General features: G+C 45.7%; 2 protein-coding genes across 2 annotated transcripts; one reads left to right on the top strand and one right to left on the bottom strand.

The window, feature by feature from the left end:
* The first annotated feature begins 412 nt into the window (after positions 1-412).
* CCNA2 (cyclin A2) lies at positions 413-8124 on the top strand. Its single transcript, XM_054633492.2, has 8 exons — positions 413-863; positions 954-1188; positions 2011-2126; positions 2459-2682; positions 3202-3406; positions 4101-4214; positions 4492-4625; positions 5042-8124. Exons 1-8 carry the CDS (start codon positions 723-725, stop codon positions 5091-5093), a joined length of 1221 nt encoding a protein of 406 aa, XP_054489467.1. The 5' UTR covers positions 413-722; the 3' UTR covers positions 5094-8124.
* A 195-nt stretch (positions 8125-8319) lies between these two features.
* EXOSC9 (exosome component 9) lies at positions 8320-13211 on the bottom strand. The gene is made up of 12 exons (XM_054633209.2): positions 13063-13211; positions 12807-12901; positions 12079-12198; positions 11890-11992; positions 11353-11490; positions 11157-11239; positions 10857-10989; positions 10306-10394; positions 9980-10126; positions 9473-9663; positions 9096-9174; positions 8320-8577 (listed from the first exon to the last, which is right to left on the bottom strand). The coding sequence occupies exons 1-12, from the start codon at positions 13126-13128 to the stop codon at positions 8496-8498; spliced, it is 1326 nt and encodes a 441-aa protein (XP_054489184.2). The 5' UTR covers positions 13129-13211; the 3' UTR covers positions 8320-8495.
* Positions 13212-18049: the final 4838 nt, after the last annotated feature.

Below are 18049 nucleotides of genomic sequence, written 5' to 3'. Positions count from 1 at the left end.
ATCCTAACAGTGGTCATTTTTTTTCCTAATTGTCTCGTCTGAGGATGAGACAGGTTACCTGGAGAAGCTATGGATCCCCCATCCCTGGAAGTGTTCAAGGCCAGATTCAATGGGGCTCTGAGCAGCCTGGTCTAAGATGAAAGGTGTCCCTGCCCAGAGCAGTAGAACACGAGTACCTTTGTGGTCTGCGATTCTTTGATAATCGAAAGATTATTATGGTCTCATCCTGAGGCCATTTCCTCTTGTCGCCGCGCTGCGGGCACCTCACTCTCATCGCGTTTCAGAGAGCTGGAGAGAGCGAGGAGGTCTCGCCCTGAGCCTCCCTTTATCCCGGCCACCCCCCCCCCCGCCCCCCCCATCTCCCGGCACACGTTCAGGAGCCCGGCTGGGCAAGCTCCAGCTCGCTTCCCACACACGTTTCCCGGCGGGAACGCCCGAGACTCTTCTCTCCCTCCCTTGGGCAGGCGCGGGGCCTGCTGTCCCCGGCAGCCGCGTTCCCTCCCCGTGGGCTCCCCGCCCTCCGCGTCCGCCCGTGTCTGTCTGTCCGTCCCTCTGTCCGCCCCATCCGGCGCGGCCGTGACGCCGCGCTCGCCCATTGGGCGGTTCAAGAGTCGCGGGCTACTTGAACGGCGCGGGCGGCTCCAGGCGCGCCCGTCCCCGGCCCCGCCGCTCCGGCCCCGCCGTCCCCTCCGCCGCGCTCCCCCCCGGCTCCTGCTGCGGCCATGCTGGCGGAGCAGGAGAACCAGGAGAACGTGCCCCCGCCGGCGGCCGGCAAAGCCGCGGCGCCGCCGCCCGCCGCCGGCACCCGCGTGGCGCTGGGGCTGCTGCGGGGGGCGCAGCAGCGCGCCGGGATCCCGCTGCAGGTGAGGGGGGAGCGGCGGGAGCGGGGCGGTGTGGAAGGGGCGGCGGCGGGAGCTGTCAGGGCCCGGCGCTGACGGCCGCTCTCCCCACAGGCGGCGCGGGGCGGCTGCGAGGGCCATGGAGCGGCGGCGGGGCTGCAGCAGCACCAACACCAGCCCTTCTCCGTCCATGTGGACGAGCCCGACGGGGAACGGGAGCCGCGGCGGCAGCGGGGCGTCCCGGCCGGGCAGAAGGAGGAGGCGGCGCTGGGGCTGCGTGCGGCCGTGTGTACCCTGGGCGAGCGGCGGCCCCTGGCTCCCCTGGGCAACGCCATGGAGCTGAGCTTCGGTACGTGAGAGCTCGGCCCCGGGGCGCCGTGCAGGCCGCGTCCCACCTGCTCCCCTCAGGGCCCTGCCTGCCCCCGGGCAGCGAGGAGGAGCTCGCCCAGGGAAGGGCTCCCAGAGCCAGCTGCAGGGCTGTGGCCTGGGACGCGGGCTGGCTTGGTTCCTTTGAGCTTGCCACCAGGATGCAACAGCTCTTCCATGCAGCTGAGCCTCTGCGTTCTTATCCCCTGCTGTTTTAGGCCGTTTTGTAATTTATAGCTTTAGCTATCAGTACTTCATGAGAGAAGCCAGATTACAGACAAAATCAACCCATAAAGCCTTGCCCTTTGCTACCACTACAGAGTTAGAAAGGGACTTTACCCAGATCCCAGGATGTAAAAGGTTTTTCTGCCAGTTAGTGGTGCAAGTGTTTTGAGCTCTTTCCAGTATGTGAAAAATGGGAACTGCCAGATCCATCTTCTGTAGCACGTGTCTGAATATCTGGGGGCTGGTTTTTCTCCGATCCGCTTAGGGAGGCTACAAAGAGCTCCGGCACCCCTGCCCTGTTTTAAGACACAATCTAAGCTTGCAGGATCCACATCTATGTTACAAGGTAACACAGGGTGCACTGAGCACTACATAATTGCAAGAGAGTTTTCCATCTCTTTATTCTTAGCGGGAAGAGGAGAAAGGGGAAGGGGAAAACTTCCCTGTTGCCCCAACATTTCACTTTCGTAGAGCCTCCCCAACTCCCAGTCCAGCTGAGTGAGCCTGCACAAGGTTCCCTGTGCTGTGAGGAAATGATGTGATGGTGCCCATTTTAACATGGCTGTTATCCTCTGCTTAGATTCTCCAAGTATTATGGATATGTCAATAACCTCAGAAACAGAAGAGAAAGCACCAAACGTTAATAACGTGCCAGACTATATCAGTGAAATCCATTCATACCTGAGGGAAATGGAGGTGAGCTGCTGTCCTGTTTCTTATTTGCATACAGCCCATGGGGGAAGAGTTTGGGGTGGAGAAATGTATCTGAACATGAGTTACCAAGACAGTGACTAAATTAGAGTTTGCTAGAAAGGGAGAAATAAGAGCACGGGACTGGTTTATTGTGATAAAGTTTATTGTGCCACGCACAAGCTGGGAAGCAAGATTACAGAAATAGAACTTACTGATCCTAAACTCACCAGTGTTTACTTCTGATTTGTTAAACTGTGATAAATGGAGTTTAAACAGTTGCTTCCCTACCAGCACGTGGTCCAGCCTCAACTCTTATCTGTCATCTAAACCTACAGGTGAAGTGCAAGCCCAAAATAGGTTACATGAGGAAGCAACCTGATATCACAAACAACATGCGGGCTATTCTTGTGGACTGGCTGGTGGAAGTTGGAGAAGAATACAAATTACAGAACGAAACCCTGCACTTAGCTGTGAATTACATTGATAGGTTTCTTTCTTCCATGTCTGTTTTGAGAGGGAAACTTCAGCTTGTGGGTACTGCAGCTATGCTGCTCGCATCGTAAGTGAAATTGCTTCATTTCAAGTTCCACCTGCTGGTTTCATAGAGATGAAAATCTTGTGGCTGTTCTGTTGCCTAGAGCAGGACTGACTTGGGAGGGCTTCACAGTAGGATAAAAATCAGGAGTTATCCACCTAAAAGCTTGGCAGTTATCTTTGAAGTTTACCCCTGAAGTGAGGTTCTGTTATTTCCATCTGCAGCTGTTGGCATCTAAAACAGTATTTGAGGGAATATGCCTAAGGCATGTGAAAAGCAAGTTGTGCTTGCCCCCTTTGCTAACTCAGTGGGTTACTCTGGAGTTTCAGTGACTCCAGGTACTAAATTCCTTAGTCCTGAATTTTGCTGTTGTAGGTCTAATTTCAAATCCTGGTGATTCAAGAGCTACTGAACCAACTGCAGCAAACTTGTTTGGCACCAGTGCCCAGCTCCTTCCCAAGTCAGAATTTAAATGAGCATTTCATTGAATGTTGGTGGTTTTCTAGTACTCAATTATTTACTCATAAACATTTCTCCTGGCAGAAAGTTTGAAGAGATCTACCCTCCTGAAGTAGCCGAGTTTGTCTACATCACAGATGATACCTACACCAAGAAGCAGGTCCTAAGGATGGAGCACTTAATTCTGAAGGTTTTGTCATTTGACTTGGCGGCTCCAACAATCAACCAGTTCCTCACCCAGTACTTCCTACACCAACAGACGGATGCTAAAGTGGAGAGCCTGTCCATGGTAAGTAGGAATTCCTAGCTCAGCTCATGTAATTAGAGAGTTTTATTGCAGATACTTATTGCACATGTATGTATATATGTATAACACTCCTATTGCCACTTTTTGCTTGGGATACTCCATTCTTATCAGAGGCTGGCACTTGGCCTGGCTCAAGCATGCACCCTTATTCAGAGGAGGCAGAGATTAATGAACTTGAAATTGGGGCTTGTTGCACTGCTAGATAGATGTTTCCCTCTCTCTTATCTACAGCTGCCACACCTACCCACACACACTTTGGCAAAAAAGGACTTTTGGTTTGGTTTTCTCCTCAACCAGCAGCAAGCTCTAAATCCAGAGAGTAATTTCTAGAGCAGAGCACAGATAACCTTTCAGCTGAAGTTATAGTAAATCCAAGCTCTCTGGTAGGTACCAGAGGTCCTAAACACAAGTCTTTGTCTTTCTGTGCAAAGGTCAGACCTGAATATCACTCTTCCCTCTAGTTCTTTAATGTTTGTAAATATAAAATGTACTGGGAAAGCATGTGTTGGGAATGCTGTTTGGCAGTAGCTAGCAGGAGATGCTTAAAGAGAAAGTAAGTGGAAACTGATAAAAGATGTCCTTCCAGCTGATGGCAGGATTGGAAGCTCAAGTTAGGGTTCTAGAGCAACTGTTAACTCTTGGAAGGAGATGATTCCCTTTTTCATTTCTCTTGCAGTACCTGGGAGAGCTGAGTCTAATTGATGCTGATCCTTACCTGAAATACTTGCCATCAGTTATTGCTGCTGCAGCATTTCATCTGGCAGGTTACACACTCACTGGACAAAGCTGGGTACGTAGCATTCCAGCGTGAGCCTTCACAGGCCTCTGTGTGTGCTCAGTGTATTTGTACTCAGTTCTGAGTGCTGGGCCTGGGCTCCAGGAATTGCAGCCCCTCTGTGCTCCTGGACTCTTAATTAGGGATTGCTCCCTGTGGCATTTGAAAAATGGGGTGGCGGGGGTGAGGTGTAAATATGGTTCAACGGGAAGCTGAAAATTCCACCACTGGCGATCAGCATAAGTGAACAGCAACATTCAAATGTCCCTCACCCTTTCTTTTTTCCCCTCAGCCTGAATCCCTGTGCAAAGTAACGGGCTACACCCTTGAAGACATCAAGCCTTGCCTCATAGACCTACACAACACCTACCTCAAAGCAGCCCAGCACACACAACAGTCCATAAGGGAAAAGTACAAGAGTACCAAGTGAGTACCTGTGGAGGTGTTAATGTCTGATTTGTCCAAGCATGTAAGTGCCTGGCAGGGTGTGGGTGTGGGATATATACATCTTTTGAGTCTTCAGGCAGACTCGATTAACCAAGTTCACCTCTTCAGTGAGAGGGTGACAAGACTCCTTGGGTTTTTTACATGGTGGTTTGTCAGGCAATACTTTCTCTTGCTGCCTGAACTGTCAGGTAGAAACTGGAGGAATTTCCTTGACATTCCTACAGTTGGGTGATACTTAATGCTCCTGAAAATCTGCATGGGGCATGGCAGCCAACAAGCCCCAGAATGTTTCCTGCCTGCCTGGTAGGAAATGTGCTTTGCTGCAGTTATGCTGCTCTTTGTGGCAAAGAGCTCTTGAGCAAGATGACATCCTGCCTCTTTTGTTCCCTCTCTAGGTACCATGGAGTATCTCTCATTGACCCACCAGACACACTAAACTTATTGTAGTAATCAAGAGACTGATCTTTTTAAGAGATGTATATTACCAGGAAATGATGTACAGTTTTAAACATGGTTCAGGATCCTAGATATGATCACTCAGAACATGAATACCGGCTTTGATGACTTCAATTATGAAGTTTAGTTTCATGTGGTTTTAATGTAAATCTTTTGTACATGCAATCTTGTTAAGAGTTTTAGCTGTGTTTTTATCAAAATGTTCTCTTCAGGCACAGAATTAACCATGCAGGCCACGTGAAGTCTGAGACTGCTTATCTAATTATAGACTAAAAGTTAATACTAGCAGTGCGTTATTATAGTAGGGCTTTTTCTCCTTCTGAGTAAGAAAGATTTGGTCCCCACAGAGTATCAGTAGCATTTTTATTCTGTCTAGTTTAAACTGAGACTTAGCATAGATCCAAAACATTGCCTTAATGGCTACAAAACTGGAAGAAACTCTCTGGCCACGAGGAGAGCTCCTTGCTGGAACCGACTCATGAAGATCTTTAGGACGTGCCCCAGTTGCTGTATAATGTAGTGCCAGATGCTTCATCAGGGGAAAGAAAGGCTGAATGCTCTGCTGCAGGGACTGCACAGTTAAAACCCCTGCACCAGTTCATACCTTGTGCTTCCACTACGCAGAAAATGGTCTTGCTGTCAGTATCTTCTGGTCCAAGTGTAAAACTGATACTAATCTAAACCCATGGAGTTCCCACTGATGTGTTGGCTGTCCCAAAAGTCCATTGATGCCTACTGAGAGCATTAGTCCTCAGTCTGCTTGCCTTGTACCTCTTTAGGGGTGATGGAGAGGTGAAGCTGCAGTGGGTGAGCTGCTGCTCTGTGGCCTCAAGAGCAGGGAATGTCTTCTGACATGGATGGGCTGCATGCAGAGCAGCAGGAATTCTGTATGCCCCTCACGCTTGGGAGGAGCCCCTGTCTGGCACACAGCAAAAATGTGCCATGTTGTTCCTTAGTTCTGGAATTGTTACACCAGCAAACTGGCATTCAATCAGCATTAGATCAAGTGGATGTTTACCTTCAGCCTGTGTAAATGGAGTGATGCTGCCCTGTACTGCTGCTGTTGGCATGTAAAGCAGCGAGTGCACGGAAGTGGGCTGAATTGAGCCATTTCCAGGTTGGCTAATAAACAGTTTTTGTATCTGATGTTAGTGGTCTTGCCAAGAGCTTAAAATCACTGAGGGGTACTGCTGTCATCTTAAACTGGCATTCATTTCTAAAGCCTTCTGGCAAGGGCTGCCCTGTGAAACCTGTGCCTCTTCAACTTGGAGTGGGTGCTGTCTCTGGTTATCTGGGCACCCAGCAGTATAAACTCCTCCTCACAGATGTCCAACAGCTGTTTGGGTGTGGGCTATTTGAAATAACTTTTTTCAAAGCGTCATCTCTGTCAGGCTGAGCAGCAGCTGTTAATGAAAAAGAACTCCTTGTCTCATCCCAGCAGCTACAAAGTTACTCCTCTGCCCCCACCCTTGTGCTGCTGCCTGAGCCTTCCCTGAACCACCTCAACTACAAAACCAACGGTGATCAAAATTCTGGTTGAAATAAGCAGCAGGAGTGGCCTTTTTGGCCAATCTGATCTTCTTAGGATGCGCTTGGACTTTTATGCATGTTCTAATGGTTAATGAAGAACCACATTTCATTGGCCAACAGCCTTTGTTTAGATAAATTTCAGTGGGCTGCTACTGAAATGCTAAAATGAATTTGGGACAGCCTGTGCAGTGTATCATGTCTGGTGCTTGGGGTTGGAAACACTTTAACCTTGCAGGACAGGGAGTTTGCAGAGGGAGGAATGTGTTTTTCACTGTGACCTTGGAAAGGCAACTGGCAACGCTGACTGCTAGCAATTACTTGAAGGTTCCAGGCCACGGTGCTCTTCCTGGGAAACAAAGTTCTGCCTTCCCCTTCCTTTCTGTGGTGTATTCCAAGACCACTGAGAAATATCAACATTGGAGGGGTAATTTAAAGGAAGCTTATGAAGTATTTTCTCCAGAAAAGGAGCAAGTAGCAGTACTTTAGGTGAAAAGACTTCAGTGGGTTTTAGTATTAATTTAGTGCTTAATCAAAGAGCTGTGCTCAAGTTTCAATGGAATTTGTTCCCATAGCATGGAGGAAAATTCTTCCATGCTCCCTGAGCTTTATTTTCACCATTAGCAACCCGACTTCCTCTGCAGCCTAACAAAAAATCTCCAGTCAGGGGCTGGCGTATCTGCCCAGCATGACAATGTTCCTTCTTCCTCAGGGCAGCTCTTGCTTCTGCTATTAAGTGCTATCTTTTTCCACCTTCTCATTTTTCAAAGTTAATATGGGACAATTCCAGCTTTTGCTTCTAAGCCATGAACAAAATATCCCAGGTTGTACTGTACTACTGTTAAGCCTATCCAGGTTAACTTCTGATCGTTTCCAACTCAAGGCTCTAAGGAATACAGGGATGTTACGTGTGAAGAAGGGAGAAACAGCAGTGCAAAAAATACTGTTCTTTTTTCTGAAGAAGTTTACAGTCTTGTGGTACTACAGAACTACGAAGGAACTGCATCTTCACCCATTTTTGTACTCAGGACAGTGACTTTGGGTTGGAAGAACTGACACTAAGAAAATGCACTGATTTAGCTCCTGGAGAAAAGAAGTTTTGTGTGTTGGTCCCTTCCTGAAAGAGCACAACTTGATTCAAGCTTTGCCTGGCTGGGAGCAATGTTATATACATATGGTTTGGGTTTTTTTTTTTTTTTTTACATTAAGTTTTTAACCTGATTTGGGGAATGTAAAATCTGCAACAGTAACTTCTCTCCTGTTCACAGCTCATGTAACACTGAGGTCACCTGTAAAATAGCCCTGCTTCACTCTGTAAATATGTGTGTGTTTCCAGGGTCACTTGTTTGCTAACAAAGTGCCCAGATCAGGTATTTTGCAATCCTCCTTGTCTCTTTGTTTTGCCTGATCCTAAACTGAGAGCATAACTCTTCGCCTATAGTTCAAGAAGCATTCCTGTCTGTTGCATGTAATATTTAAGTAAACTTTTAAAGAAACTCCACTGCTGAAGTTCTGTGTTAGTTTGTTAAGTCCATGCATTTCTGCTGATTTTCATACAAAGTGGTCCGGGTACAAGCTAAGATGTGGAGTAGTGGGGGCAAGAAGGTTTGAATCACAGCACATTGATTTTTCCCTGTGAAGAAAGCTGAACTAGGTGAGTTTTTGCTGCAGCTGGATGCCAAACCTAGGATTTCAGTTACAGGCACCATTTTTTTTATTTAAATCTGTGTACAATCATTTAACATATACATAAAAGCAAAACCAGATATTGGGAGGGGAGGAAATAAAATTATCTACAAAAATAAGCTCAGTAATAATACACCAAAATCCATATTATACAGCATTCCTGCAGGAGGGATGATGGCTTTAATGAGTAGTTTTCTTCTTTCTTCTCCTTTTGTTAAATGCTTTCTTACTTGGATTTTCTTGTTTGGAGCTGGTCTGTGTTCTGTCAGCAAACAACAGTTGTATCAGAGAAACATACTGAGTAGTTTTTCAAAATAACACAGGCTGATTATCCATAACTTGGCAACTCCCCACCATGCCTGGGGCCAAGGTGTAAGTTAATCTTTTGAAAGTGCACTAACAACAAGGGTTTCCATGGATACAGCAGCAAATCTCACTTCTTGGAGGTAAAATTCAACATCAGCTCTAGTGCAGTACACAGAATGTCTGCAGCAGCTCTCAGGAGCCTCTCACTGAGATCCACTTGTATGTTCTCACTCCCTCTGGAAGGACTACAATGAGTCAAATGACCAAAACCATCTCAGACAGCTGCAGGCCAGACAGGTTCTGGCCACCCAGGACAAGAGATTTAGCCTGGATTTAAACTTCCTTGCTCTCAGCTATATATGTATTCCCTTTAATCCATTGCAACCTTTCTTGGCCTTACCAAAATCCTGCCCTTCCTGGCAGGAAGGAAACTCCTTACAAACTTTTACCCTCCTAATTTCACTTGCTGGTTACCTGGTCTTCCTTGGTAGTTCCTGTGGTTCCAGAATGACAACTTCTTCCTCCTCACTGTCAGACACAAGAATGGGTTCATCTAAAAAACACACAACCCCACCAACCCCAAAGTGCTGGTCAGTTTTGTACAAACAACCCCTGTAAATAATAACCACAGCATTTTTAAAGAAACATCCAGAGGGGCTACTGATTCATTTGGAGCCCTCCCCATACTACAGAAATCAACTTTTGAAAAGAACCGACTGGGTCAAGTGGAATTAGCTAATGTGTAAAGTGGCTACAATGGTTCTTTGTTCCTACAGACCTTTCACATTTTAATTATGAACTGTTAATAAAGTGATATAATAAGATCTGATATTAAGAAAACAAATACTTACCACTCTTAGTTTCCTTCAGTGTACTTGTATCCTCAGTCTCCACCTTCTCACATTCAAAAGCAGCTGCCTCACTTTCACCTTCCTCTTCTTCTCCTTCTTCCTTCTCAGATTCTTCAAGGTCTCCCCAGGAGCTCTCTAGTCCTTCCCCAATTTGGGCTGTCCCAGGAGTGTGCACTACTGGACTGGCAGAACTGCAGGAGTTAAGAAAAACCTTGGTGCTTGCTGGTCAATTTCTTTGTATTCTGAGAGCAAACCGGGTGGTTTATAAACTGGGGAGAGCAGCCCCAAAGGGGAGTTCAGAGTGCCACTTCTCCAGTCACTGTAATCATCACAGCTCTGACCTCAGCTTTGCACTTAGGGCAAGGAATTAGAATTACACTGAACCAAGACCAGGATGATGATGATGAGGATGTTTCCTCTCAAGGTTATATGGCTACCTAAGCTATGAGGAATCTTAGCTGTGTGTTTAGCCTGGTTTTCCCCTGAGTAATACCCGGGAAAAGATACACTTCTGAGGGAGGGTCAGCTTTAGCAATGATTTCTCCAGCCTGCTCTTCCACATCGTTGGTGTCCACAGCAGCACTCTCCATTTTGAAGGCAGTGATCCTTCGGTTGGGGATGGATTCTGCAAAGCCGAACTTCCCGCCTTCTTTCCTGGTCATTCAGCAACAGACATTATTTCAGGATAACTAAAAATTGCTTCTCTTTTCAAGTTCAAAAATACAAATGCTTGCTATTTAAAGCAAATACAAGTGAAGACAATTTGCTGCTGAAGCCACAATCTGACATTATTCCCTAAAAACCCCATTTCCAGCCCTTCCCAAAACACTCACCTGGCTTTCTGGTCATTTTCCAAGGCTTTCTGAATCAGTTCTGTTATTTCTGCAACCTTAACAGCTGTTATTTTACTGCACCTCAGAATCTGTTACACATACAAAAAGCAGCTTACAACCAGGAAATGAAGAGGTTTTTAACTGAAACTACAGAGCATCATAAGCAACACAGACATTTAAATCACAGGAATTACAAACACAATACGGCACCTTAGCATGAGGGACTGGATTCGCTGAGACTTATGCAAAAAGTTAACAGCTTCAGAGTGCAACTGGAAGTAATTTGCAGGGGTTTTTTTTCAGCCAAATCTCAGGGAAAATAAAAAGATGCATATCTGAGCAAAACCAATGCATTTTCTACATCCCTTCTGCAGCATGGTACACAGTACTATGCTCTTCCACTAAGACAAAAAATACATAATCTTTTCCAATAACATCAGAAGTTAATTGACTTCTCAGCTTCCAAATGTCATGGATATTTCCACAGGAAAGCAGGAAGCACAGGAAGCAGTCTGTACACCACAGGAGGACTGGTCAGAGCAAAGGTTCACCTGATCCTGCACCAGCATGACCACTCCACTGGACTGGATGGTACAAATTTCATGGTGTTTATTCATGGCAATTACCAGGAGCCCATCCATCACCCGCTCCTCACGTTCAGTTGGATCCACCAGCAAATAGGTCCTAGAATCAAGGTTTGAAATATGAGGCAACAGTAGGAATTCGAGGTATCTTACTACCCTTAAATATATTAAACAAAGGAGCTGGTTTGCATATTAATAACTATGGTATACAAGGGGTATACAAGGTTTATACCCCTTATATGGGTATATAAGACCTCAAAATCTTACCCTTGATGGAAGAAGGCAAAACTGACACAAATGGGCATGTGGTGGATACTCAAGGGGACAGGATCACGTTCCTCAGGAGTGTACTTTGAAAGGAATTGGCCCAGAACACAGTTATTTATGAAACTTGTTTGATTTTAAAGTGACAAAGAAATTTCAGGAAATTAAAAAAAAACACCAAAACCCAAAAACAACTTACCACAGTTACTTCCTCTCCTTGCACAGACACATCTGGCCTGCGAAAATGGCACAGAGCTACAATCCCTGCTATGCTGGCAGCATCAGTGATGTTGCCATCATGGTTTAACAGGTGCATGTCCAGCCGAATTTGCCAAACCTGACAAAAACACAAAAAATACAAAACTGCTGGATTCTGCAGAAGCTTTTTTTTTGTTTTAAACTAGCTCATTTTTTTTTGAACTAGTATATTTTCCTTAGGTCTTTGGCTAAGAAGATGAGAGATCTTGGTATATTTGAAGATACCCAGATTTAATTATGACAAAGTATGCAGCACTTCAGCACAATTTAAACATCATTCTGTAGGGTCCCTCAGAAAGCTAGTTCAGAAAGCCTATGCAGACAGGCAAAGTTAAAAATACCTCTCAAATCAGACGACTGGATCTTTACACCAACCTAAAATCAGTACTTCTACTATCCAACACAAGACAGAGGCCAGCTTAAAATTGGACTACACCTATCTTTTAGTTTGAACCCACCAGAAGTGAAGTTTTCCTACCTTTTCACCAGCAACAACGCAGAGAGATTCGGTCTCAATGCACTTGGAATCTCTGAGGCATCGCTCCAGTAGTCTGTTCAGTGACACCAGCAACTCAGATTGTCTATTGGAACAAAATTAACCCAAACTCAACACGATTACAGTGGCTTTTGTACCATCCCTGTTTAGTCCTCTTGAGACATTCATTACCTGCCAGGCTCCAGCCCAGGTGCAGCCATGGGTGAGAGCTCCAGGTTAAAGAAGAGCACGCCTTCCGTGGGCCGACTGGGCTTTGGGGGAACGAGTTCACACGAGACCTGGGCAAGAACCCTGCCAAGGCAAAGAAAGCACCAAGTCACAGAGCGTACCAGGGAAAATCTAGAAACAAAACACATACTTGGGGAAAAAGCACGTGGTTAGGGTTTTAGTTTGTAATTCTCACTCCTGACAGTTTCTTGTTCAATGCCTGTCATACATATTTAAACTTTAGTCAACAACTGAAAGAACCAAATGTTAAGAACTAGAACATACTCCTGTCTTTTAAGACTAAAAATTGACTCGAACACATGAGAAAATGTAATGAAATATTGTGCATAAATTCATAATGCAGTAATTCATATTGTGCATATTCATATGCATAAAGTGCTTATATTTCATTTTTGCACAGGCAAAAAAGGGTCGTTTGGTTTGGGGAAGAATGCAAAATGCGAGATATAGGGAAACTAGGGAACATTGCATTTTATAAATTAGCTGTAACTACAATAACCACGGAAACACCATCCCTTTCCCGCTTACTTAATTCCCATCTTCTCCTCTTTGCTCCTACCCTTGAAACACTACGGCATTAAGGCCTGAAAGGTTAAAATCTGTTTACAGAGATCCCTGGGAACCTCAGGCTCTAGCTGAGCCGCGGCCCGCAGCCGAGCCCCCGCTCCCACCTGGTCCTGCCCAGCTCCACGATGCAGCAGCCGCGGTCGGCGCCGAAGGAGATGCGGATGTTGCGGTAGTCGTAGCATTGCCTCCCGTCCAGACGCTGCGGGAACACACGGACACACACACGGAGAGGGTCAGCGCGCCATGCCCGGCACGCCACGGCACCACGCGGGGGCGGATCCCGGGGACAGCCGGGCAGCGGGGAAGGAGATCGGGGAAGGGATGGAGAAAGGGGCAGGGAGGGGGATGCCGGCGCCGCACCTTCTTCTCCTGGATGGCTCGCAGGAGGAAGCGCCGCTCGCAGTTGGAGAGCGGCGTCGCCTTCATGGCCGCGCCGTGAGGGTGACGGGGCTGGGGGGGGAGAAGGAGGGGGAGCGCGCGCGCGTCATCGCCGCGCGCCGCGCGTGCCCAGCCCGCACGCGCCGCGCTCCAGCCCTCGCGCGCGTTCCCTCAGGACGGGCACGGCCCTGAGAATCCCTTACGGGGTGCGAACGCGCTCTGCTTGGAAGAATTTTCCCTGCTCTCCAAGCTAAACGTGCCCCAACTCGGCTTCATGCTGTTTCCTCGAGTCCTGTCCCTGGTCATCAGGGTGCAGAGATCCGCATCTGCCCCTCCGCCCCCCGTCCCGAGGATGCTGAGGTCTCCCCTCAGTCTCCGCCAGCTGGACGGACCAAGTGCCCTCAGCCGCCCCTCACACGGCTTCCCCTCCAAGCCCTTCAGCATCCTCGTGCTGTCCAACAGCTCCCTGTATTTTCCATATTGTTTCCATTTTAGTGCCTAAAATTGCGTACAGCACCCGAGGGGAAGCCGCAGCAGCGCAGGGTGTGCGCCTCAGCCGTGAGGTGGCACACGAGGGACAGAGGCAGCGTGAGCTGATGCCGGAGTGCCGGTCGTCGGGAAAACCATCTAGAATTTAGAAAAAAAAACCCACAAAACATGCATGCCAGACATTTGGAGTGGTTAACACTATTGTGATGCCCTGCAGCCCTCAGGAAACAGCCGGGCCGGTGTCGGGAACACGGCGGTCAGTGCTGCAGGCAAAAATGCAGCCAAGACATCCAGGCTGCCCAAGGAACATCCCTCCCTGCTGTTCTGAAATGTTGCCCGTGAGTAAAAAGGCCTTTACGAGCGGCTTTTATGCTTAGTTTGAGCTAAAACGAGAAAATCTGTTATCTTCCCACCAACATTAAACCACAGACACTGGCGTTTTCCACACACAGGTGTTGAAATATCTTAGTTACGCTGTCTTTTCAAACCTTGTTAACACACTACAGTTCTAGTACAAACTAAAATCTAAGTTGTGTTTCTGAAACTCACAAGTTTGTGTTGGTGAGGACAAGTGCTGCCTGATTTTCCCATGTTGGTTTTGTACTTTCAGTTTAGGATAAATATAATCGCAAATATTAAGTGTAAGACAATATCGATGACATTATAGAAAGACACTCCTTCTCCGAGGACAAAAATAAGCAAATAGCCCTTGAGTTTTACTGGCAATCTTTAAGTGGAAATTCTGTCTGATTTTACTTTTTTGTTGTGTGAATTTGGTGACAGTATTCATTAGTGAAGGCTTGGGGTTAAATTCTGTTACTCTTCAAGTTTACTAAGAATAAATTCAGAAGGGTTTTTATTGTTTGTGGGAGTCGTCAAAACTACATTACTCTTCGTCAATTACAAAAAGATGTTAATTTCAGTGTTTACTCTTCCTCAATTACAAAAATATGTTAATTTCACTGTATGTTGAGATTTCTGCTTGGAGTGGGAAAAACTCCTGTTCCTGCTCTCTCAGTGAACTTTTAGGTGCCTCGATCCATCAGGCTGGTGGCAAATCACCCTTTTCAAAGCAGAGAAGGTGGTGGTGGTGATGGTGAACTTCAGGGGGAGCTGGATGTAATTCCAGGGGAAATAAGTCATGTACTGGGGCTGGAAATCAGCTGTGTCCCCTTTGATCCATGCCTGTCTTCTTCACACAAAGACTACTTTACAGAAGGGTGAAGGATTTAATGGGCAAATGAAGGAGGTGTAAAACCACAGCATTGGAAATCCGTAGGAGGAGGGTACACAGAAAGTAAGGTCAGTAGAAATGGTTAATGAAATAGAAGCTGAGAAATTTCTGTGTTTCTGAACACTGAAGGGCAGGGTTACAGTGGTAATGAAAAATGGAAATACTCTGGGTGTTCAGAAGGAGTGAGTGTCACACCCTGCAGAGTGAATAAATGAGCAAATAAATCACAGGTACTTAGGCTAAAGCAGGAATTTTTAGAAAGAAGATCCTGATGATCTACTGTGCCCACATGGAAGCGTTTCTTCCTTTGAGCTGAATGCTCTGTGGGCTGAAATGCTTGAATTGGATTATCTTCCTGAACCGAGCCTGGAGGGAAAATCTCATTTGAGGACTGGAGAAGAAAACCAAACTGCATCAGAATCTCTGCATCTTGACAGCAAGCTGCCAGCAATTTTTATGGCCTAATCCAAATAAATAAGAAATTGACCTTCTCTTTCCATGGCAGCCTTAATGGCAATGTGGCTTTGCTGCTTGGCTGCAAGTCCTGCTCATTTACACATCCATGCATGACATGATGTATGCATTATTCCAGCTGATAAGTTTATTTGGGAAGAAAGGCTCTGCCTAGATGGAATAATGTAATTTATAATTTGTTTCTATGATGAACAGTTCCGGGGGGGGGGGTGGGAGGATGGGCAATCCTTGCAAGCAGCGCTGCTGGCAGAAGTGAGGCAGGAGCCTCCTGCTGAGGTGAGGAACAGGAAATTCTGGCCAGGATCCAGGGAAGCACTCCAACAAGCTCCTTATCTGAAGCACAGATAAGCACCTTTGTCCCTTTCATATTAGAAGGAATGTGTCACAGCTTCCAAGGCTAAAATTTAGGAAAGGGGTTGCCTAGTATATATGCTCAAATAATTTTTATTTAAAAAAACCCAAAACAAACAAACAAACACACCCCAAAAACCACACACCCCCCCCAAAATAACCCCCAAACAACAACAAAACAAACAAACAAAAACCAAACAAACAAAACCCCAAAAGAGAGAGAAAAAACAAAGGGATCCAGAACTGCCAGAAAATCATCCAAACACCAGCTTAAGGCAAATTGGTAATAATATCTTCATCTGCTTGCTGGATGCTTCTTGCTTGATCATCTTCCATAGGCTAGATTTCAGGGTAAACCCCAAAATATTCTTGCTGTTTCCACCTGTACTTTAACCTTCACATCACCTCTTGGGGTTTACTGCTCTCATGAAAGAAGTTTTTTGCTCCAAAGGGTCCTGCCAGAAATTCTGATCCTGCAGACAGTGCTGCATGGAATGAACTCTGGTTCCCAGCCTTCAGCAATCCCTTGAGGAAAGTGGGAAGTGTTTCCAAGGCTGGATGCCAGGCAAGCAACAAAGTCAGAGGAAAATAAGTTACACCTCTCCTTTTTTTGTCTCCACACCCTGCAATTTCCCTGTCTCCAGGCAAACTGTTTCCATGATTTCTATGGATTCCAGTGAAACCAGTTGCTGAGTTAAGTGTCATGCTAAGCCAGAATTGTTACAGCTTGAGTTGAGGGCTCTGAATATACAAAACCAATGTCTGAGTTCAGATTTTAATGTGGTTTAAGATTTTCAAATCTTTTAGAAGCATCTTGAAATTCTCTTAAGAACCAACAGGTGTCTATGTTAAAGTAGAAACTGTAATTTCCTTTCATGGGGAGTAGGCAGAAATAGAACAAAATTGTTGCCTGAAAAAAAAGCACTTTCTCATATCCTAATCTTAAATATTACTTGAGAAGTAGGTTAAATACTGGCTTGATGCAAGAGCTCAGGAGTGTGAAAATTAAGTGAATATCTATTTGGAATCTAGCTTTTTTTTTTTTTTTCTGTTGGAAAGGTGTCAGAAAATGTTTGCTGGTACCAGATATTGATAGTCCTACAATACAGAGGAAATCCAGAGTACTGACAAGCTTATGAGCCCCATCTGATCCCTGAGAGATGACAGCACATTTAATAACATTGGGGATAATCAGATAATCAAGTTAAACCATTAAATCAAAATGGCTTTTTTTTTTTTTTCAATTATTTCTCCTGCTTATTCAGCTTCCAAGTATCTGTTACAGACCAGAAATTAATTTTGACTGCCTTGAAATGCTGGAAGTCATAATCTTTCTCAATCAAGTGGTTTTGTTGTTCTGCATGGACAGCCTCTCTTAAATGCATTGGATTTTTTAAATGCTCCATTTAAAACAGGGGACGCATCTTTTTGTTGATTTGGCTGATTTTACACGAAATTTCACATTTACAGTTGTATCTTAGAATGCAGGTGTTGTTGAAAGATAGAAGTGCGGTTGAGAAGTGTCCCCTTGTTGTGTAGAGCATCCACTCACCAGGGTCTCAAGCACAAGAGCAGGCTGTCTCACATGAAGTATTCTCTATGCCACATGTGTTAATCTCTCCATATTTTCCAAAGATCCCAAGTCTTCATTCCCTGCCCAGAAATGCTTACAGGAAAACTGTTGTGAGTAGTTGAATTCCTCGTAATAATACAAGCAAAAGGGGAAAGTGTCCAATTATTGTGTCCAAGACCACAGAGCCAGGATGAGCACTAGAGCATGATGGATGCTGGTCTTGCCTTTTTCCACCAGGTAATGTTTTCTACAGTGTGGATGAAGTTGTCAGAATCATGTTTTGTTACTTCAAGAAAAGGTAAGTGATCATTTTCCCAAGTTGCCTCAAATTATTATATGGAGCTTTATTGTGAAGCATTATTCAGAGGTCCAACAAGGATAGAAGATTTGGTGTAAAATCATAACTCAGTACATATTTGTCTCCTTAGCTCAGACTTGGGGTGATGCTATACTTATGTTAAGAGTTTGGGAGGCTTGGTGAAGTAGAATTTATGAAGTAGTATTTTTTTAAATACATAATTCTTCAGAAAACAATACACTTTCTCAGGCCCTCACAAAATTTTCAGTATATGCAGCCGCGCTAATGCTCCCTCTCTGAAATTTCACTTCCCTGGCTTATAAATCCTTGGAAGCTTTGGGAATGTGACTTGAGCCCAGACAAATCATGCAGGGAAGTGGACAGATGGTACCATGAAAAGCAGAACTCATGGTGGGTCCATCACAACTGCATCATTCACCAAAATCTGAGTCAAGTGGCCAAAACTCGGAATAACTTTCCCACTGCCACGGCAATACCTGACGAGTGTTTTTGCTTTGGGCTACGGGCAGGGTTCTCAAATGTCTTCAAG

This window comes from Agelaius phoeniceus, chromosome 4 (genome assembly GCF_051311805.1).
Source record: "Agelaius phoeniceus isolate bAgePho1 chromosome 4, bAgePho1.hap1, whole genome shotgun sequence".
Classification (NCBI taxonomy): domain Eukaryota; kingdom Metazoa; phylum Chordata; class Aves; order Passeriformes; family Icteridae; genus Agelaius; species Agelaius phoeniceus.
The sequence above is the reverse complement of the archived record's forward strand: the minus strand, read 5'-3'. Positions and strand labels throughout refer to the sequence as shown.